Below are 24,173 nucleotides of genomic sequence, written 5' to 3' on the forward strand. Positions count from 1 at the left end.
ACCATAGAAAATTATTTCTAATTTTTTTACACAATGCAGGCAACGTTCAGATTCCTGCATAGTCACTTGAGTCAACAAGAATGAACCAGCAACTTTCCACCACCAGTCAAAGATACGGGGTCCAAGTGAAGCAAGGCTGCAGGTGCAAGGGAAAGGGAAGATGACCGAGTAACCAAAACCAATCCCTAACAGGTTCAAACCTGCAACAGAACGAAATAGGACTTTCACTAATTCACCAGAAACCCCAACCTAGCAAGCTGGGAAACAACCAGATTCCTGGCTTGCAGAGACACAGACTGGTGGGAGCCCAAACCAGTTATCTTGAGTTGAATTCGAGGCTTTAGTGTCCCCACGGCCCGGTCCTCAACCAGGCCTCCACCCCCAGAAAGCAGCCCGTAACATCTGACTAATTCCCAGGTACCTATTTACTTCTAGGGGCATAGGGTTAAAGAAACTCTGCCCATCGTTTCTCGCCGGCACCCGGAGTCGAACCCGGAACCACAGGATCACGTGTCCAGCATGCTGTCCGCTCGGCCGGCTGGACCCTAGTTGAGGTTGCTACACATAAGGGGCATAACTGGCCGACCCCTCACAGTGTTCAAGAGAGAACTGGATAAGCACCTCCAAAGGATACCTGATCAACCAGGCTGTGACTCATACGTCAGGCTGCGAGCAGCCGCGTCCAACAGCCTGGTTGATCAGTCCAGCAACCAGGAGGCCTGGTCGACGACCGGGCCGCGGGGACGCTAAGCCCCGGAAGCACCTCAAGGTAACCTCAAGGAGGTAGTTGTTGAGGGAGGCCAAGAAGTGAACTAACACCTGAAGGTAACAAACCACTACATGCGCCAACCTGGTGAACATCCGATATGTTATAATATAACATCTGATGTTAGGCTATTTGTTATAATATGAGATAATATTTCTTTAGTTTTTGTTATGATAAATTGTTCTAAAAATAATTATTGACTATTCTATACAAAACAGATCATAGGCGCAGAGGCCCCTCCACATGCCTCTCATCCCTCCCTCCCTCTCTCCCTCCTCTACAGTCCCTCCCGACACCTCTATCCTGAAACCACCCACCCCAGCACTTCCCACAATCTGCGCCTCAAGCCACAGCTATACGGGATCAACACCTTATGGTCTAACGCTTGTCTGCAGTATCTGGCAAATTTTTTATTTTTTTTTTTTTTGGGGGGGGGGGGGATTTCTGTTCAAATATGGAGATGGCAAAAAGTTATCCAGACTTTATTTAACCCTTAAATTGCACATCACATCATATGATGCTTTGGAGTACTACGCAAGATTTAAACGGCCCGTGGATACACAGGGTTCACCACACCTTCATCAGGGCTCTTGTAAACTGACGCCATTTTTTTTTTAAATCGCGGGCCAAATTCCTGGGTGTGAGGGGCCTCAGTATTGAGTGAGCTACCAAGCCTGACGCACGCAGCATGAGCTCACAGCACTGCTGTTCAGCTTGTGACCACAGCATCGCCTAAAAATGCCATAATATACTTGTTCATGCTATTATGTAGCGATGATATTATTACAGAAGACCCCTGACTGTGATAAAACTGACCAGGGTTCTGATAATAGCAGGATTGTGGTGATATTTAGCGCCTGTGCTCCATGGAGGGAGGAGTAATGCTATGGGAGGGGAGGGTAGTGGTGTTGTCTTCTGACTGTGTGTGGCTTCTTTTATTGACTGCACTCACCATACCAGTTTAGTGGTTAGCTATGGTGAACACAAATGTAGATACTTGTATATAACGTGTGTATAGAGGGTATAAACAGCAAGTGTAGGAGGTTGGGAGCCGCCATTTTGGTGACGGAGGTGGCGTCGTCTGCACGACATATCATGTTTACTGGTGACCATGATGTCTTTGGGCACCATACCAGTTTACTTGTATAAGTATGGTGAATAAAACAGGTAGATATTTATATATAATGTGTGTATATAGTGTAATAACACCACAAACAGTATTGTTGGAAGAGAAATATTAGTGCAACTGGCCTTGAAGTCGGTAGCCATCAGCTGATTGTGTGAGTAGCTACGTCTTTGTGCCTTTACTCACCATACAAACTTAGATGTACAGTTATGGTGAACAAAACATGTAAATACTTATATATAACATCTGTATATAAAAGCAAAAACAGTATGATGGGAGGAGAATGGTGGCAAGTCAGGTGAAGTGAGGGAGGGAGGGAGTGGCAGCCAGTGGCAGGCTACCACTGCCACTCAGCATACCAACTTAGTGGTTTGTTATGGTGAACACGAATGTAGATACTTATATATAGAGTCTGTATATAGTGAATAAAAGCAAAAACAGTATTGTGGGAGGAGAATGTGGGCGAGTGAGGTGTTGAGGGAGTGAGTGGCAGTGAGTGGCTGGCTGGTGTGTAATTTTTTTTATAATTACCTAAGTGTAGTTACAGGATGAGAGCTACGCTCGTGGTGTCCCGTCTTCCCAGCACTCTTTGTCATATAACGCTTTGAAACTACTGACGGTCTTGGCCTCCACCACCTTCACCACTCGTGAGTGGTGGTCATTCCTCGATGCTTTTAGACTAATAATACCAACTTAGTGGTTCGTTATGGTGAACAAAACATGCAGATACTTATATATAACCTGTGTATACAGTGTAATAACCGACAAAGTATTTGTTCACTGTTTGATGAACATAATTGAATCAACAATATGCACACCATATTTTTGAGTACAGCGATGATTCACTCATTTTATTATATAAATATATCACACTACACACTATTGAATAATATTACAGCAAAAAAAACTATGAAAAATCAATCAGAGACTTTGAAATAATTAGGTAATTATCTCTTTGTGGCAACACCGGCCTGACTGCTGGCGAGCAACAGACCGCCTGGGACGCACGCTGAGTCAGCGCCTGTTTTTTGCCAGACTTCCCCGCCCTATAGCAGGCAATATATGCCACTTACGATTTTTTTATTATTTTTCACATGATCAGTGAACACAAATTAACAGGTCAGGAAGAATTTTTTTTTTTTTTTTTTTTTTTTTTTGTATGCGCCTGTGGGTGTCAAATGGTATATAACAATGCGCCATTTAAGGGTTAAACTCTCTATCTGTCTGCAGTATCCAGCCAAACCTCTGGTTATCTGGATTACTATCAAGATATTGCGAAGTTTTGTCATAAAATTTTCCGGATGCAATTTTGGGTAACAAATGTCTGGTTAAGTGGAATCCGGATAAATGAGCTCATACAGTACAGCTTTGAGGACAAGGTGGTTGCCATAAACACTGATGAAGTGATCAAATATACTGTATAATGCAAGATCCAACCACAGGACTATTGTCTCAAAGGAATGTCAAAACCACTTGGCTGAGAGGCAGGAAACATGGTTGCAGCAGGAGAGGGTAGCTGACCAGAACCCTGGGTGACATGGGCTCCCACCTGGTAGCACCCAGGCCAGTTGGAGCAAGGGTTTTCTTTATCTGCCTAGTACTATCATTTGCCTTGCTTTCTTATCTCATTCTTTTCCAATTCACAAGCAATTTGTTTCATTTTACCTTTGACTTTATAGGCTGTTCTCTAATTTTTTGAAGGAGCTAGATTCTGGTCTTGGGTCCTGATAAGTCACAAAAAGTCAAAGGGTTTTATTGACACATGTAAACTGTGTAAAAAAATTATTCGCACACTTTTCGTCACCATGTGATGGAGTGTAAAAAGATAAGTGAATTCAGAGACAATTCTATAACAAATGTTCAGGGGATGTGTAAATATTTAATTCAAAATGATCTGCTACCAAATATTTTGGCCAAATATCCCCAGTTTGCTAACAGTAGGTAGTAACTAAGTGATTGTAACCTATCCACCTTTGCCCACTAGATGAGTAGGCTGTGTGCAGGTTAAACATATGAATTGTGACACTAACTCTCCACATATGTCAGTTGCTTATATTTTTTTTTTTATTTATATATACAAGAGTTCTTACATTCTTGTACAGCCACTAGCACACACAGCATTTTGGGCAAGTCCTTAATCCTAATTTTCACACACACACATTCCCAGGAAGCAGCCCATAGCAGCTGTAACTCCCAGGTACAGTGGAACCTCGAATAACGAATTTAATCCGTTCCGGCACCGAGCTCGTTATATGAAACTCATCTTTCAAAACAAATTTCCCCATTTAAAATAATGGAAATCAAATTAATCCGTTCTACCACCGAAAAACATCAATATGATATTCGATGATTTAAATAATGGAGCAGCCTGCTTTACATACACTGAACAAATCTTCATGACATTTTTCTTTCTTCAAATTTGTTAATTTTTTTTCATTTTTTTCTATAGCAAAAGGTTCGTTCGGTGTTTGTCAGGTAGGCTGCTCCATGTTTCTTGACAAAAAAAAAAAAAAAAATTGAAAAAATTTAAAAATGGACAAATGCCATAAAAGTCCGTTCAGTGTTTGTCGGGTAGGATGCTCCATAATGACAATCTTTTCTTTGTTTCAAATATGTTCAATTTGTTTTGTATTTTTCATTTATTTATTAATAATGGAGCAGCCTACCCGACAAACACTAAACGAACCTTTATGGCATTTGTCCGTTTTTCAATTTTTTCAATTGTTTTTTTTTTGTATTTTTCGTTTTATTTTTTTTTTAAGAAACATGGAGCAGCCTACCTGACAAACACTGAACAAACCTTTTTGACATTTGTTCTATTTTTCAAAATTATCATTTTTTCTTTCTCTACAAAATTAAGTCAATGCTTTGCAACATCACAGCAGTCACCCCTTTACATCCCAGCATCATTAGCATCTTTAAAAAAAAAAAAAAAAAAAAAATATTTTATTTGCATCGTCGGAGGCGTCCGAGAATGTGTGAGAAGCAGCAGAAACTGCACCATGTGGTTTTCTCGTTAATCAAACGAGAGCTTGCCAATCAAGACAAATAGTCAGCGATCGGCACACACTCGTTATTCAAAATGCTTGTAAATTGAGGTGCTCGTCACACGAGGTTCCACTGTACCTATTTGCTGCTAGGTGAATAGGGGCATTATGGTGAAAGAAACTGCCCATTTGTTTCTGCCTCTGCCGGGGATCAAACCCGGACCCTTAAGACTACGAATCCCGAGTACTGTCCACTTAGCCATTAGACCCCCTGACGGGGACCTAATTTAGAAACTGTACTTGTAGTCGGTCTCAAGTCCATTGTTGATGTGACTATGTGCATTGAATTTTGTAACTAGCTCATCAAGACTAACTTGCTTAGCTAACTGAATTTTGGGCTTCAGTCCCCGAGCCCTGAGCCTCTGTTAACCTTTTGGATCCAGGATTGTAACAGCCCACAGGATGGGTATGGGGTGCATAATGAATTAAACTAACTGAAAGGGTATTCATTCAATACCAGTGCCATAAATTTCAGGGAGCTACTGAAAAGGCCAGTACAGAAAGAACCAATGACTTCAGTTTAAAGCACTGTAAATGCAAAACTAATCTAATTTTATGATTACTAAGCTTGCCTAGTAATGCATTTAATTCATAAGGTAAACTTAAAGGAATAATTCAGTTGTATTAAGAAAATATATTACTTACCAATGTCTTGCAGAATTAGCTTGGCCTGACTGTCACTGTATCCAAACTGTTGCTGCAGTGTCCGTTTTCTTGAACATAGTCAGCCCTAGCAAGTCTTTCCAATAGTGTATTGACTTTTCTAAATTACTGCTTCCCAATACTATTTGCTGTACTGGATCTGCCAAGGTCAAAATCAGCATAAAAACAACTATAAATTATACCAATAGATGAATTATGATTCAAATAAAGTCCTCATTAGAGGGAATTATATAAACGAGTAAAGGAAATATAATATAAATAATGTAAAGTAATTTAACCACTGTGCTGCTCGCCTTCCAAATACGGAACCCCCCCCCCCCTGTGCGCAGGAGATAAATTCTCTGGATTTTTTTTTTTTTAGTGTCAAAAACCCTTCCCTGAGTATGGATATACTGTATTAACAAAAACTCGAAATTGTACTTACTTTGGCTGCTATGGGGTCCGCAAGTTCCCCTGCGAGTCATCATTCCCGAGTCACCCGTGGCGTATGCCCCCGGGGCCAGTAGGGCGCCCAGCTCAAGATGTGCGAGTTGCCACGAATATATTTTTGTTCATTTTTTGCGCGCAAGTTCTAAATATATTTTATTTGTTTTTTCGTGCCAATCCTATGTATAATGATCATGTACACTATATTATGGCAGTAGAACATCTGTACTGTCCGAAGACACTGTGTTACGTGCATGACATGTGTACACATATCCTGCACATATTTCCAATGTATCATGCTAATTTATTTATATTTACAATCTATTTATACACTATACAGCATCACACACTATATACACACAACATAAACACATTCAGAACTCCACGAGTGTGTGATATGCTGTGAAACAGCCAACGGGGCATAGTGGATTCTTGCACTCCACAAACCAGGTGCTGATGCAACTTCCCTTTTGTTCTCTTTGGGTAGTGTTCCTGCATACTATACAGGCACGTTTACCCTTCTCCCGTGGTGCTGTGCCTGGCATATGCCCGAGCATGTAGACACTGAACATCTCGTTACCCCTCAGTCTGTCTGGAGCTGCGTGTGGCATTGTTGCTTGCACCCCGCGAGGTGCAACATAGCTCTCCTTGCCATATTTTACTAGCAGTTGTGACTCAACACCAACACTGAATGTCTATATTGGTGATTTCCTGCCAGATTTTACCAGGTACATATTGAAGCAGTTGAGCACTGCGACATCTATTAGGTGAAAAAAACTTTGTTCACTTCACAGACTTGCGCACGCACTCCACTGCACTGAGCATCATGTCACATTTATGTCTATCACACAGACTGCAGTATCCACTCAATTTAACGACCTCTTTTATACCGATCTGCCGGTAATAATGACCGGTTTGGGAGATCGGTATCTGGAGCCTCGTATACCGGTCTGGTGGTTGATATTACCGACGGTCGGTATTGGGTTTGTTTTGGCATCGGCAGCCCCTCACATGGCGACCAGGCCACCGACCTCGATCATCCAGAGTGGTATATTAAATCTTAACTTTCTTTTAAAATGATTCAGTTTTATGAAGAAAATTCTAAATTATTATTAATAAAATATTTTAAAACAATTGTTATTAAGAAAAATTCTTCATTTTCTTATTAAATACCTTTTATAGTATAGGCAAAAGGTATTTTTTTCCCACGGACCTAGAATGTACTGCGCCTGGCCATGTGACCGCATTGTTTACTGTGAACTCGCGCGGCTGAGAGCAATGTCTCAGAATATTAGCCAGAGAAAATCAGATTCAGACAAAAATAGATAAATTCATGATTTCAACGGTTCGTGAGAGCACCTACTGGGAATTCAACAAGTCATGCAGCATCCACTGGCAACGAGTGCCCTACAAGCCATGCTGCACCCGCCGATGCTGAATTCCCATCAACAAGTCATGCAGCCTCTGCCGGCAACGAATGCTCTGCAAGCTATGCTGCACCCGCCGATGCCGAATTCCCATTGACGAGTTGTGCAGCCTCCGCCAGCAACGAATGCTCTGCAAGCTATGCTGCACCCGCCGATGCTGAATTCCCATCAACAAGTCGTGCAGCCTCCGCCGGCAACGAATGCTCTGCAAGTTATGCTGCACCCGCCGATGCTGGATTCCCATCGATAAGTTGTGCAGCCTCCGCTGGCAACGAATGCTCTGCAAGTTATGCTGCACCCGCCGATGCTGGATTCCCATCGATAAGTTGTGCAGCCTCCGCTGGCAACGAATGCTCTGCAAAATATGCTGCACCCGCCGATGCTGAATTCCCATCAACAAGTCATGGAGCATCCGTCAGCAACGAATGCTCTGCAAGCCATGTTGCACCCGCTGATGCTAAATTCCCATCAAAAGTCATGTAGCCTCCACTAACAATATAAAATATAATTGAAAGGTATATAAATTAGTGTAAAAGGTGTTGATAGAGTACAGTATTGTAAGTGTTAATGATTATTTAAGCCTTGACAAAAAGATACTGTACAGTGTAAATATACAGTTGAAATAATTTTCAATTGTGAATTAAAATTAGAACTTATGTGAATTAGTAGTAAGGCTAGCTGTTGTGTGAAGTGAATGCCTGAAAATAAGTGTACATACTGTATGTACCAAGTATACAGTACTGAACAATATAAAACAAGCGCTGCAGAGGATAACGTAATCTTCACAGCTTCGTAATCTTCAGCTTCATTAAAAGTAAGTCAATTTACCAATTTTATTACAGTATTTCAACATATTAATTTTTTTTTTTCAACGAAAGCGACATATTAATCTCTGCAAATGTATATTCTATCATTAGCAGAGAAAAGGTGAGCTCAAAATATTTCGTCTTGGCTAGCTCTCAGATACAAAGCTCGATCGCCATTGTTATGGCCATGGCCGCCACAGCCTGTGTCATAACGTTAAAAATACATTACCTGCACTGTTCAGGGTAAAACAAAACACATCTCTAAAATTTTATTGAGAAAATATTAACAATCACTGATTGATACATGAAATATTTTGCAATACAAAGGAATGAACCAATTTTTTCCCACCCATCTGGACTTGATCAGAGCGTGTTCACACATCATCCATGCAGCAGCCACCAGCTGACTTAATCGTCAGCGTGGCACTAAATTGTAACACAATTACACAATGAACTTTATTTAATTTTAGTTATACAGTACAAAATATATTCCTACCTGAATGTTACTTGAATAATTACCTGACCCGACTTAACTTTGGAAATAACGGAGCTCCGGAAATAACGACAAGGGTACAGCCCCATATAGGCCGTTAAATTGAGTGGATACTTTTATAAATGGGGAAGCGCGTTTGAAAGTGGACTTTGCCACTGTCCAACATGGCACCGGTGTGAATCGTAGTCAGCATATTCACATCGCGTCTGTCCCTCTACCGCACTGAGAGCATATTGTCACACTTGCACAGCTGGCAGTCACCCACTGCTATACCCATGCCAAACACTGGCTATTTCCTTCCTGTGGGCCCTCACAGTGCCACATACGCCAGTGTTGTGGGCAAGGAGGTATCTGGTCAACAAGGGGACTTGTCCCATCTGAATCCCTGGGTCTATTGCCCCTCATTTCGGATGACTACTCTGTCCCAGGTCCTGGTTTCGTTTGGAGCTAGGAGCTTGGATGGTGTCCCTGGATCTCAGGGACGCATATTGGCACATCCCAATTCATCCAGGGGTCTAGGGACTGGCTCAGTTTTGTGGTGGGATGTATCAGTTACCCCTTTCAGTTGCCTTCCATATGGTTTGAACTTGGCACCTCACGTGTTCACACGCCTTACCCAGGTCTTGGTGGTCGCGTTTGCATCTGTTAGGTGTTCGGGTGCTGGCCTACCTTGACGACTGGCTGGTGTGGGCTCCCAGCCAATCCGCGTGTTTGCTCACCAGGGGCTTGGTTCTTTCCCAGCTCGCCGGGTTCAGGTTCCTGATGAACTGGCAGAAGTCCTATCTGGTTCCCTCTTAGGTTCAGGAACAGCCTGAATTTTGCAATGATGGTCTACCCGCCTGGTCGGGTTTGGCTTCGTCAGCTGTTCTGGTTCCTTCAGGGCAGTCCCTTCCACGTCTCTCGCGATCGCTGGGTCCGGCCTCTAGGGGCCTTGCATCGACTGCTGTGTTGCTGGCTTCCTCTTCGGTTTTTTTGGGGTTCAGTGCCTTGGCGCCAACCCGAGCCCTTGCTCGATGTGTTCATGGATGTGCGGCTCTTGGCTGGGGCTTTGTAACTAGTGCTCACCAGGCCAGACATCCTTTCGTCGGGCCCACTGCACGGTACGGGATTATTTCGTGGCGGTGTGGATGTGGCTTTGGAGTGTTCGTGTCGCTCGAGGATCAATGATCAGGCTCCATTCGGACTGCTCCCTGTTGGTTCATTGCCTGAACTCTGGGGGTTCGATGTGGTCCTTGACTCTTTGGGGCTGGTCGCATCGGATGACTTGTCTGCCAAGTTCTACAGGTTTAGCTCTCCTGGTGGTTCACTTTTGGGGGGGGGGGTCCAACGTCCTGTTGAATGGCTCTCGGTTCATTGCCCTGTCCAAGGAATGAATGGTTGATGCTGACTCGTCGAACGTGGCTCCCGAGAGCCCCAGCCACGGTCTGGGGCTCCCCTTTTTCCCTCCCAGGAATGAGGGGGTTGTGCAGGGGTTTGTTTTGGGGAGCTTTCCTTTCTGGGTGCCTGACCCGGTTGATGGTAGACATAGAATATTCCATAACCACATGTGCATTTCTAGAGGCCATTGCTCCTCGTGCCTGAGGGGGCCAGGTTCTGGCTCGTGGTCCCCGGTAGGCCTAGCACTCCATTCACATTGACTGATGCCAAAGTCTAATACAGTGGAAACTCGGGTGACAAGCGGCTCCATCTACAAGCACTTCGGGGTAATGAGCGAGACACACTCAGAAAATTTGTCTCGATTGACGAGCTTCCGCGTAGTTAACGAGAAAACAACGTGGTGCTTCCTAGCGTTCCCGTTCATTCTCAGATGCCTCCGATGACAGTGTCGTCATTGTTTCGCAAGACGAGTGTTTCGGAACGGATTAAATTCGTTAACCAAAGCACCACTGTATATCCATATCAGCCTGGATAGCTCCGGGGAGCCTCCGGGTCACACCCAGAAAATAGCGTTTCATTACATTCAATGCTGGTTTACTGCAGAGATCATCAGAGAATGTGCCCAGTAACGACAAGATATTTTCCATGCAAGGGTGAGGAGTTTTCGGTTGCATATTGACTTCAGGACCATTTAAGCTTCTTCGCGTTTATGTTACTCACGTGGTCTCAACAGCGAGGCAATTTGATGAAATATCTGTACCCTGAAGACCATCAAGTGCTGTCAGGGGTTGGGTAAAAGTCTCATGACTTTCAACCTTTTTTGTAGTCAGATTGGTCTATTTGGTATAGTACTGGATACGCCGGGGTTCATGGAGCCCTGACAGTCCAAGTTTGAATCCTTCTGCGGGGGAGGAGTTTTCAGTTGCATATTGGCTTGGGGACCATTCGAGCTTCTTCGCATATTTAATTTCATTTCACTCACTCACTCACTCACTCACTCACTCACTCACACACACACACACACACACACACACACACACACACACACACACACACACACACACACACACACACACACCACACACACACACACACACACACACACAGGAGAGAGGCAGAAAGAAATTTTGAAAAAGGGATAGCAGATAAATGTAAAACAGAACCGGGCCTATTCTTCAAATTCATAAACAACAAATTGCAGGTAAAGGATAATATCCAGAGGTTGAAAATGGGAAACAGATTCACGGAAAATGAAAAGGAAATGTGTGAAACATTAAATGAAAAGTTCCAAAGTGTGTTTGTACAAAATGAAATCTTCAGAGAACCAGACACAATAAGAATTCCAGAGAACAACATAGAGCGGATAGAGGTGTCTAGAGATGAAGTGGAAAATATGCTAAAGGAGCTCAGTAAGAACAAAGCAGCTGGCCCAGATGGCGTTTCACCATGGGTTCTGAGAGAATGTGCATCTGAGCTCAGCATTCCACTTCACCTGATCTTTCAGGCATCCCTGTGTACAGGAATCGTAGCAGACGTGTGGAAACAGGCTAACATAGTTCCAATCTACAAAAGTGGCAGCAGGGAAGACCCCCTCAATTATAGACCTGTATCATTGACAAGTGTAATAGTGAAAGTATTGGAAAAGCTAATCAAAACTAAATGGGTAAAACACCTGGAGAGAAATGATATAATATCAGACAGACAGTATGGTTTTCGATCTGGAAGATCCTGTGTATCGAATTTACTCAGTTTCTATGATCGAGCCACAGAGATATTACAGGAAAGAGATGGTTGGGTTGACTGCATCTATCTGGACCTAAAAAAGGCTTTCGACAGAGTTCCGCATATGAGGTTGTTCTGGAAACTGGAAAATATTGGAGGGGTGACAGGTAAGCTTCTATCATGGATGAAAAATTTTCTGACTGATAGAAAAATGAGGGCAGTAATCAGAGGCAATGTATTGGAATGGAGAAATGTCACAAGTGGAGTACCACAGGGTTCAGTTCTTGCACCAGTGATGTTTATTGTGTACATAAATGATCTACCAGTTGGTATACAGAATTATATGAACATGTTTGCTGATGATGCTAAGATAATAGGAAGGATAAGAAATTTAGATGATTGTCATGCCCTTCAAGAAGACCTGGACAAAATAAGTATATGGAGCACCACCTGGCAAATGGAATTTAATGTTAATAAATGTCATGTTATGGAATGTGGAATAGGAGAACATAGACCCCATACAACCTATATATATTATGTGAGAAATCTTTAAAGAATTCTGATAAAGAAAGAGATCTAGGGGTGGTTCTAGATAGAAAACTATCACCTGAGGACCACATAAAGAATATTGTGCAAGGAGCCTATGCGATGCTTTCTAACTTCAGAATTGCATTTAAATACATGGATGGCGATATACTAAAGAAATTGTTCATGACTTTTGTTAGGCCAAAGCTAGAATATGCAGTTGTTGTGTGGTGCCCATATCTTAAGAAGCACATCAACAAACTGGAAAAGGTGCAAAGACATGCTACGAAGTGGCTCCCAGAACTGAAGGGCAAGAGCTACGAGGAGAGGTTGGAAGCATTAAACATGCCAAAACTAGAAGACAGAAGAAAAAGAGGTGATATGATCACTACATACAAAATAGTAACAGGAATTGATAAAATCGACAGGGAAGAGTTCCTGAGACCTGGCACTTCAAGAACAAGAGGTCATAGATTTAAACTAGCTAAACACAGATGCCGAAGAAATATAAGAAAATTCACCTTCGCAAATAGAGTGGTAGACGGTTGGAACAAGTTAAGTGAGAAGGTGGTGGAGGCCAAGACCGTCAGTAGTTTCAAAGCGTTATATGACAAAGAGTGCTGGGAAGACGGGACACCACGAGCGTAGCTCTCATCCTGTAACTACACTTAGGTAATTACACTTAGGTAATTACACACACACACACACACACACACACACACAGTAAATATAATACTTATTTAATTTTCTATGATGGTTGTTGCATTAAGTGTGTTTAGTGCCATATAAAATGCACTCTATACTACACACTAGTAGTAGCTCCTTTTGCCATTTATAGTTGCTCCTTTTGCCACTTATATAGCTTCCAACAATAACTAGATGCTCTATTGCAGCTTGAACACTTTATGCGTTTGTCTGCCACTTAGCACAAGTATCACACTCTTATCACCTGAAAAATCAGACTCTAAAAAGGGAGTTTTGAAACCCACCATTGTATGTTGGTATTTTACTGTGATAATTAGGGACCTGGCCTTCCATTCTTTTTCATGTAGTAGTAGGCATCTATCAGTCTCAGGTGACTATGGAGTTACACTCTGGTTGTCGGTCTGGAGTGGCCTCTCCAAAGCGCAAAGCCAGGGTGGGCTGATACCGGGGAGAAGCTGTCACTCATGCAGCAGGTTCCCCCTCTCCATGGCACCAAAAGTCTCCCATGGAAACACAAATGCCAATACGACTAGTTCCAGTGCTGTCACAGGAATTGTCAGAACAAGGTTAAAGGCAACAACAAACTGTTTTAGGGGCTCCAGCTCCGGAGTTTACCTCGAAGTTGATAAAAGAAGGCACAGGGACTCCAAACCTGGAGACTGCCGTGGTTAGGGGCCGGAGAAGAACCACCTCAGTAAGGGAAAGAACGACCCCAGCCTCCTGAACCAGAGCGCATCTCAGCCAGGCGGAGGGCATCTTTTTTCCCCAGACGTTGCGGGTCTTTTCCCCCCGGACGGTGTGGGGTCTTTCCCCCCCCTCAAAAGGGGGGGGAAAGACCTTTTCTTTTAAAAAGGAAAGACCTTTTAGCGGCCTTGTAGCCTGGTGGATAGCGCACAGGACTCGTAATTCTGTGGCGCGGGTTCGATTCCCGCACGAGGCAGAAACAAATGGGCAAAGTTTCTTTCACCCTGAATGCCCCTGTTACCTAGCAGTAAATAGGTACCTGGGTGTTAGTCAGCTGTCATGGGCTGCTTCCTGGGGGTGGAGGCCTGGTCAAGGACCGGGCCGCGGGGACACTAAAGCCCTGAAATCAATTCAAGATAACCCCCCCCCCCCCGGACGGTGCGGGGTTTTCCCCCTCCCCAGACGGTGCGGGGTCTTTCCCCCCCCCGGACGGTGCGGGGTCTTTCCCCCCAACGGACGGTGCGGGGTCTTTCCCCCCCCTGGATGGTAAGGGGTCTTTCACCCCGGACGGTGCGGGGTCCTTTCCCCCCGGACGGTGCGGGGTCCTTTCCCCCCGGACGGTGCGGGGTCCTTTCCCCCCGGACGGTGCGGGGTCCTTTCCCCCCGGACGGTGCGGGGTCCTTTCCCCCCGGACGGTGCGGGGTCCTTTCCCCCCGGACGGTGCGGGGTCCTTTCCCCCCGGACGGTGCGGGGTCCTTTCCCCCCGGACGGTGCGGGGTCCTTTCCCCCCGGACGGTGCGGGGTCCTTTCCCCCCGGACGGTGCGGGGTCCTTTCCCCCCGGACGGTGCGGGGTCCTTTCCCCCCGGACGGTGCGGGGTCCTTTCCCCCCGGACGGTGCGGGGTCCTTTCCCCCCGGACGGTGCGGGGTCCTTTCCCCCCGGACGGTGCGGGGTCCTTTCCCCCCGGACAGTGCAGGGGGTCTTTCCCCCCGGACGGTGCGGGGGTCTTTCCCCCGGACGGTGCGGGGTCTTTCCCCCGGACGGTGCGGGGTCTTTCCCCTGGACGGTGCGGGGTCTTTCCCCTGGACGGTGCGGGGTCTTTCCCCCCAGATGGTGGGGAAAAGCTCACATATAAGCTCAATATATTTCTGCACATATATTGCCTATGGATATGATGAGAATGGGAATAAGACATCTGAGAATATAGTATAAATGCCTGCATGTAGTAAAAAAAAAAGGATTAGTCTGACTCACCTCTGTCCTTTGGTTGAGGTTTGTTAATGATGAAAAACTTGTAACCCCCTGGAGCTTCTAATACACTATGCTCCCCTTCTTTTTTTACTGGCCACCCATTTGTTTTGGCTCTCTCCACGCACTCAGAAGACTCAATGTACATTCCCAAAAAGTCATTCCCTATAAAAAAAAAAGTGAGATCAATTTTGTCATACAGTAAAAAATATCCAGGAATATTAGGTTGAACAACATTATATGTATGCTCATTAGAACAGAATGTTCTATACTTGGAATGTCAGTTGAACTGGAAATTTCCATAGCAAGATATCTGACCAAGCTGGTGGACATGTTTTTCAACCAAAATATACATTAAAAATATTTATCATATCCCAATCCAAGTATATATAATGCAAAAACTAGTAGATAATTTAACAATGCTGTACTTTGAAATGAATTATAGTACTGTAATATAATTGATGTATTTAATGTGCCTATTTTGTTGTTTTTTAAGAAATATTTACCGTTTTATTTATTTATTTATTTATATACAAGAAGGTACATTGGGTTTGAGAGAATACATAGCAAAGTATTTACAATCTTGTAAAGCCACTAGTACGCGCAGCGTTTCGGGCAGGTCCTTAATCTAAGATAATTTCAAGTAAGTAAATTCTAGCAGAATTAATAAAATGATAACAGATACATTGCAAGAAAAAAAATGAGATGAGAGGACCTGGTGTTGTTAGAGATACTGGACCTGGTATTGTTTATGGTTGTCCTTGTGCACCATATGCTTTTGTCTTCATGTTACTGCTAGGAAAGTTTTATGCCATTTAAAATTTTGAATGGACTATCATTGACAAAAAACCAGTGTTGAATGTAATGAAACGTCATTTTCTGGATCAAGCCCCAGAGGCTCCCTGGAGCTAACAGGCTGATGTGTGTTATATCAACACCCGGCACTCAACGCCTCCACATCCTCCTCAAGCCACGCCAAAGACAGCTCAAGAAGGAAAAATTAGTGCAAGACCGAAGCCAAATGCCCACAGGCACGCAAATCCTCAGAGACCGCGGACACCAAATGGGAAGGAACCTGCATGTACAGATGCATAAGGCCAACATCCCAAGGAAGCATAGGGGCAAACAAGCATGGATTAAGGCACTCAAACTCGCCCCCACCCCAGGTAAACCTGCAGTACGGTAGAAGTTTCTCGCCAATCAAGCATGCGCGTCTGACAAAACCCATGCCACGCCCCCAATGAAAAGAAAGGGCAGTCTGCCAGCCAGGAACACTCCGGAACCTCCAAATGCACCCAATACAGGGAAGAAGAACCAAAGTCAAATGAGGACGGATCCATCACAGAGGCAGAATCCGGGTCTTGCAGGAGGTAAGCACCAAGCGCATCCCAAACCTTCTTAGGCAAGATACGAAAGGCAGAAATCCTCTGGAAAGGAGGAGCCGAGGAACCCAAGGGAACCTGGAACCAAACCCAGGAAAGAGCCAACCCAAAGTCATACTCGTACAGGGAAGGGGTTGTAAGAACCCCCCCCCCCCTGCAAAAACAAGCCCTGCAAAGAGGGTACCAACACCCAAATGGGGTCAAAGAGGGGCCCCCAAGCCCCGCAAGGTCAACTCCTCCCCAGCCCCGGAATCCTCCAAACCAAGACCTAGGGCTGAGCAGTTCTCCATACCCTCTACCCCTGAAGAAAGGGCAGAGTCTTCATTTTGGTGTCAATGTGTTCACAATGAAATTCCCTATAGGAGTATATGCATATGATGTCCAAAACCGCGGCGCTTCCCACCTGCAGCCAAGCCAAAAGCAGGCTGAACTTTTTTAATTTTTGACGCACCGATGTGTCATTCCCACACGTCCATCTACTAAATTTTTTACGTCATACTGCAGCATCACCGAGTGAAAATGTTAAAATACGACGTATTCGAGGATATAAAGGGGGCTGAGTGCTGTCTGGGGCCAGAGTTTGTTATTGTTCTAATAGCAAATTTGTATCGAGTAATTAGAGGACATAGATAATTTTGGGCAGTAGAACCCTAAGCACAGATATCATAATTGAGATGAGGGTAGATTAGAGAGTAATAGAGCGCGTTACCAGTGCAGGGCAAGTACATAATATCTGATTTTAGAAAAAGAATGCCAACTGTTTCAGAAAAGTTTTTTAGCTATATTTTGAATGTAATCCTGGAAATTCAGCTTATTATCAATGAGAATATCAAGGAATTTACCATCTACTTTGTTATTAATTTGGATATTGTTAATTCTTAGATTAATTAGATCTGAGGATTTATTAACAAACAAAATATAGAACGTTTTGCCAATGTTAAAGGTGAGTTTGTTAGTAGTTAGCCAAAGATGGACTTTAGTTTGTTCTAATCTAATGAGGGAAACGTATTTTGTATCCAAACACCATTCTCCGACTTAAAAAATAAAAAAAAAAATGTCAAGTAGATTATGGTAATTGATCCTACTGATGAGGGAGGTGAGGTAGACAGGGCAGAAAACCCTTAAAAAGGTGACATGATATTACATAAAGTAAGCACTTTTCAACTTTGCTAATGAACAATCAATGAAGTACATGTAGTTTTAAAATTAAGCAAGATTGATTTATGCTAACTTTACTTTAATGTTTCCAAAAGCCTTAATCATCACAGACTCTAAAATGGAATACTATAACCTGTAAAAATATATGGACACTTCTAATGCCTAAAATCAACAATATTTTGTTTACCGAACATTATAGTACAAATCTGACACTAACCCATTTCGTATTGAGAGATTCCGTAATTGTAAGTAAGTTCACATACAAAGTGGTTGTCTTCCGAGCCATACCCAATCATTGTTTTGCTCCATTTACCATCATAAGGCCTGAAAACATGCAGAATTTTTAATAAATTTACATATACAGTACTATATATTATATAATACAGTACAGTATCATGAAGTAAATACCATGTCATTAATATTATATATACAGTATAAGCTTAAGTGAAATGCCATTAGGCTGACATGAGGCACAGTGTCAGTGTAATCGAATCACAACCAATTGGACACAAATTCAATTCCCTGGCAGGGCAAGAAATTTTGTTGTTTCCTTACACCTAATGCCTCTGTTCACCTAGTAGTAAATAGGTACCCAGTGACAATTGTAGGTTGGAGTCTGGGGAAGATCAGTCATTGGAATTGTGGGACCTCGATAACCCTAACAGGTTTCCTATTCCCAAATGTGAAACCATATTAAGTGTACACAGTACTAATTAAATTACTGTACTGTATATGCATTTGTATTAGGAGGAAGCCATTTTACTAACAGTCTCACAAAAATTGCAAAATTCCTTTGGAAAAAAACATTGAATATATTAATATAAAACTGTAATAAAACAAAACTAAACTCATATCATCTATATATTTATGGCATTGTAACACTGATTTATCACGTAAAGAAAATGGCTGGACCTAATTAAGATAAAACAAGACATTTTCAAAAGAAAAGCTGAAAATTTGAAGAAAACAAAGGCTACTGACCAAATTTTAAACACAGCAACTTTTAATTAATAACGTGTGACACTGTATGAATATGAGAAGACAATAGCAACGTACCCATTACATGAAGCTTTGCAACCTTCATCAAATTCCTCATGGCGCAACACCTGAAAATATACGCATGTCAAGGATAACTTGGACAGGATTACATCCACACACAGCCTGAACATAAATGGTTATGTAAATAACAACACTTTTAAGTACTTTTTTTTAAGTAATATCATGGAAAAATCATTTATATACTTTATGACAGTTATCCAAGGTACTGAAAATCTGACAGGTTTATTAGAGATCATTGCCCTATATATTTAAATGTGAGGGTATTTATACATTACATCATTATTATATTCATTCCAGTATTCAAAATTTCCATACTGAATAGCACAAGGGGTGTAACAACTAATACCTTAACTATATACAGTACTTCAAAATAACTATTATGTATATAAATCGGGCATCAGGACCCTAATCAATTTCAGCCAGAAATATACAAAACCTTATTTAAATCTTAAATATAACACTATATGAACACTCCTGTGTGTCCAAAACCTTAAAATACCCATATAATACTGCGACACTAATTCCAACCTAAAACTTTTTAAGAGGGTTACATCATAGATGAGGGAGCCGGTCGGCCGAGCGGACAGCACGCTGGACTTGTGATCCTGTGGTCCTGGGTTTGATCCCAGGCGCCGGCGAGAAACAATGGGCAGAGTTTCTTTCACCCTATGCCCCTGTTACCTAGCAGTAAAATAGGTACCTGGGTGTTAGTCAGCTGTCACGGGCTGCTTCCTGGGGGTGGAGGCCTGGTCGAGGACCGGGCCGCGGGGACACTAAAAAGCCCCGAAATCATCTCAAGATAACCCTCAAGATAAGATAGATGATCCATAGATGTGTGGCTCCTCTTGCATGATAGTATGATGATAGATTGAATTACTGGTGTCAATTTCACTTTGCCTCAGATCTACAAGATCTTGTTGAAGTTCTCTGTGTACTGCTGCTCTCAGATTGTTCATTGACAATCCAAGGTTACACTCAACGGCTCCTTTAAAGGCAGATTCTTTGGCTAACTTATCAGCTCTATCATGCATTCGGAGGCCAACATGAGATGGAGACCAACATGAGATGGACTCTGTTACCATCCTTAATAATTTTGTTGTATTTGTGTCTAGCTTCGGACACGAGCATGTTACAGTTATGTCTTAAAGAGTTGAGAGCATTTAAGGATGATAAGGAGTCACTTACAATTAATGTATCAAGTTTGGAGACTTGTACACATTTCAGTGCAAGGAGCAAGGCAAATAGTTCAGTCTGAAGGGTAGAGGCCCAGTTGTTTATACGGACTCCCTACTCAAAGTACAGTACAAGCCATCGCCCATTGTCAGAACAACTGCACTTCCAGCTGCACCCGTGGTGCGGTGTAGGGAACCATCAGTGTATATGATTTGACAGAGAGAATGCTCTGTGGACAGAGCATCAATATGGCTTAAGGCGTTGAGCTTTGCCTCAAGACGAAGCTTGGGCTGATCTCTAATTTGCTTCTTGGGTGGAAAGGGAGGGATTAAAACTGGAAAGGGTGTAACCTCCCACGGTGCAGGAAAGTGCCATTGTTGTTTCTCTTGGTACAAATCATGAACCTGATACATTCTGAGTTGAGTTCCAGTTTTTGTTATCCATTTGGAACAATGCTGATCTTCAATAAAGAAATTCTGGAGGGCTTCTGTGCAAGGATTAGGATGAGTTAGCCTAAGCATTTTTATACCAATTTGACAGTTAATTTCAGTAACACGATCAACAATGCTCAGAATATTAAGTTCCTTTCTCATATTACTGTATCTTTGTGGTACAAGGGCATCCAAGGATTATCCTCAAGGCTTCGTTCTGCAATTTTTCAAGCCCTCCAAGCTTTCTTTCAGGCATCAAAACAAGCAGAGGTGCAGCATAATCCACTAAAGATCTGATGTATGCAAGGTACATCATTTTGACAATTCTGACATTGGCACCATAGCCTGAGTGATAACCTGCAACAGCCTTGAGAGCTCGGTATTGGAGAAGTGACATATCCTCACCAGTGTGATCATCTGTCGGGTTTATATTGTACTGTAGTGTATGTTGATATAAAATTTTGCTACGATGTACCTTTTCATCTTACCTGATATGTAAGATTAAGGACCTGCCCGAAATGCTTTGAGCAGGTCCTCCATGATGGGGGTTTCTTTCTGTTGTGCCTTCTTGTAAATAAATACTATTATTATTATTATTATTATTATTATTATTATTATTATTATTATTATTAAATCAACTTACTGTATTATTAAGCAGCATCTATATGGTGCCCATATCTCAAGCAGCATATCAATAAACTGGAAAAGCGCAAAAGACATGCAACTGTCATGGGGCCCTTGCAACTAATAGGGGCCCCCATGATGGGAGGGGGGGCTTCAGGGTCCCCAGTGATGGGGGGGGCTGCAAGGGTCCCCCATGATGGGGGGGGGGCTGCAAGGGCCACCCTGTGATAGGAGTTGCAAGGGCCACCCCCGTGACGGGGGTGGGGGGAGGGGTTGCAAGGGCCCCCCTGTGATGGGGGGGGTGCTTCAGGGGTCCCCCTGTGATGGGGGGTGCTTCAGGGGTCCCCCTGTGATGGGGGGTGCTTCAGGGGTCCCCCTGTGACAGGGGGGGGGGCTTCAGGAGCCAAGACAGGAGGGCTTGAGGGTTCCCCCTGTGACACGAGGGCTTGAAGGGCCCCCCCCATGACAGGAGGGCTTGAAGGGCCCCCCCCCCCATGACAGGAGGGCTTGAGGGCACCCTCCATGACAGGGGGGGCTTCAGGCCCCCCCCCTGTGACAGGGAGGGCTTCAGGCCCCCCCCTGTGACAGGGGGGGCTTCAGGCCCCCCCCTGTGACAGGGGGGGCTTCAAGGGCCCTCCCCCATGACAGGGGGGGGGGCTTCAAGGGCTCTCCCCCGTGACAGGGGGGCTTACCTTGAGGTTACCTTGAGGTGCTTCCGGGGCTTAGCGTCCCCGCGGCCCGATCGTCGGCCAGGCCTCCTGGTTGCCGGACTGATCAACCAGGCTGTTGGACGCGGCTGCTCGCAGCCTGACGTATGAGTCACAGCCTTGCTGATCAGGTATCCTTTGGAGGTGCTTATCCAGTTCTCTCTTGAACACTGTGAGGGGTCGGCCAGTTATGCCCCTTATGTGTAGTGGAAGCGTGTTGAACAGTCTCGGGCCTCTGATGTTGATAGAGTTCTCTCTCAGAGTACTGTACGGCTTCAATGGCCATGTGACGGGGTTTCAAGGGCCCCCGTGACAGAGGGGGGGCTTCAAGGGCCCCCCGTGACAGAGGGGGGGCTTCAAGGGCCCCCCGTGACAGAGGGGGGGGGCTTCAAGGGCCCCCCGTGACAGAGGGGGGGGCTTCAAGGGCCCCCCGTGACAGAGGGGGGGGCTTCAAGGGCCCCCCGTGACAGAGGGGGGGGGGCTTCAAGGGCCCCCCGTGACAGAGGGGGGGGGCTTCAAGGGCCCCCGTGACAGAGGGGGGGGGGCTTCAAGGGCCCCCCGTGACAGAGGGGGGGCTTCAAGGGCCCCCCGTGACAGAGGGGGGGCTTCAAGGGCCCCCCGTGACAGAGGGGGGGCTTCAAGGGCCCCCCGTGACAGAGGGGGGGCTTCAAGGGCCCCCCGTGACAGAGGGGGGGCTTCAAGGGCCCCCCGTGACAGAGGGGGGGCTTCAAGGGCCCCCCGTGACAGAGGGGGGGCTTCAAGGGCCCCCCGTGACAGAGGGGGGGCTTCAAGGGCCCCCCGTGACAGAGGGGGGGCTTCAAGGGCCCCCCGTGACAGAGGGGGGGGCTTCAAGGGCCCCCCGTGACAGAGGGGGGGCTTCAAGGGCCCCCCGTGACAGAGGGGGGCTTCAAGGGCCCCCCGTGACAGAGGGGGGGCTTCAATGGCCCTGTGACAAGGAGGGGGCTTCAGGGGGCCCCATGACAGGCAGCTCGGGGGGGCCCCATGACAGGCAGCTCGGGGGGGCCCCATGACAGGCAGCTCGGGGGGGCCCCATGACAGGCAGCTCGGGGGGGCCCCATGACAGGCAGCTCGGGGGGGCCCCATGACAGGCAGCTCGGGGGGGCCCCATGACAGGCAGCTCGGGGGGGCCCCATGACAGGCAGCTCGGGGGGGCCCCATGACAGGCAGCTCGGGGGGGCCCCATGACAGGCAGCTCGGGGGGGCCCCATGACAGGCAGCTCGGGGGGGCCCCATGACAGGCAGCTCGGGGGGGCCCCATGACAGGCAGCTCGGGGGGGCCCCATGACAGGCAGCTCGGGGGGGCCCCATGACAGGCAGCTCGGGGGGGCCCCATGACAGGCAGCTCGGGGGGGCCCCATGACAGGCAGCTCGGGGGGGCCCCATGACAGGCAGCTCGGGGGGGCCCCATGACAGGCAGCTCGGGGGGGCCCCATGACAGGCAGCTTGGGGGGGCCCCATGACAGGCAGCTCAGGGGGCCCCATGACAGGCAGCTCAGGGGGCCCCATGACAGGCAGCTCAGGGGGCCCCATGACAGGCAGCTCGGGGGGGCCCCATGACAGGCAGCTCGGGGGGGCCCCATGACAGGCAGCTCGGGGGGGCCCCATGACAGGCAGCTCGGGGGGGCCCCATGACAGGCAGCTCGGGGGGGGCCCATGACAGGCAGCTCGAGGGGGCCCCATGACAGGCAGCTCGAGGGGGCCCCATGACAGGCAGCTCAGGGGGCCCCATGACAGGCAGCTCAGGGGGCCCCATGACAGGCAGCTCAGGGGGCCCCATGACAGGCAGCTCAGGGGGCCCCATGACAGGCAGCTCAGGGGGCCCCATGACAGGCAGCTCAGGGGGCCCCATGACAGGCGGCTCAGGACCCTCTCCCATCATGACGGGCGATGTATTCTGTCGCCACTCACCTTCATACCAAGAATCTCTCTGTAAAACTTGATGGTGGCCTTCCTGTCGCCGATCTTGTAGACGAAGTGTAAAGCTCTCCTCGACGCCATGGCAAGTGTTGCTTTTTTTCCCAGCAAGAATGACTTCTCCCGGCTCTTCTTTACGTCACTGGCAGTTTGAGTGAAGGTTGTCTCCTCCAAATGATGACTGTACCAGTTCTGGCCCTTCCCTACAGTCAGCCTCAGCTGGTGTTGACGACTTGAGGGTGACTGATGGAATTTGGTCGGATACGAACTATTGAGTTCCCGAATAGAAAGAAAACGGACAGTCTATATCTTGTAAAGGAACAAAACCAATTGGCAGTTAATTTAACATTTGTCACAGGTCCGAGGCGTCGGTGTAGTCCAGTAGTGGCTGTGAAGCAAAACATGTTTCTTAATTGCATAATACATGTACCGGCAAAGCGGGTTTCGTGTTTCAGGTCGGCGCCGTCGAGGAGCGTGGGAAGCGTGAGGCGGGAGATATGAAGGCGAGCCGGGCGGTGCTGAGGCAATCAGTTTATTTATTTATTTATTTATTTATTTATTTATTTATTTATTTATTTATTTATTTATTTATTTATTTATTTATTTATTTATTTATTTATTTATTTATTTATTTATTTATTTATTTATTTATTTATTTATTTATTTATTTATTTATTTATATACAAGAA

The 24,173-nt window shown here is 45.7% G+C and overlaps 1 protein-coding gene across 1 annotated transcript in view; it reads right to left on the reverse strand.

Moving 5' to 3' along the window:
* The window catches only part of LOC123760091 (glyoxalase domain-containing protein 4), a 33,731-nt gene extending 10,013 nt beyond the window's left edge, over window positions 1-23,718 (reverse strand). The window contains 6 exon segments of the mRNA XM_045745557.2: window positions 5,585-5,640; window positions 5,642-5,741; window positions 15,022-15,180; window positions 17,773-17,879; window positions 18,612-18,661; window positions 23,479-23,718. Coding sequence (XP_045601513.2) covers window positions 5,585-5,640; window positions 5,642-5,741; window positions 15,022-15,180; window positions 17,773-17,879; window positions 18,612-18,661; window positions 23,479-23,568 — 562 coding nt within the window. The 5' untranslated portion in view covers window positions 23,569-23,718.
* Between the last annotated feature and the right edge of the window lie 455 nt (window positions 23,719-24,173).

The sequence above is a fragment of the Procambarus clarkii genome, chromosome 16 (assembly GCF_040958095.1).
Source record: "Procambarus clarkii isolate CNS0578487 chromosome 16, FALCON_Pclarkii_2.0, whole genome shotgun sequence".
NCBI classification, from domain to species: Eukaryota; Metazoa; Arthropoda; class Malacostraca; order Decapoda; family Cambaridae; genus Procambarus; species Procambarus clarkii.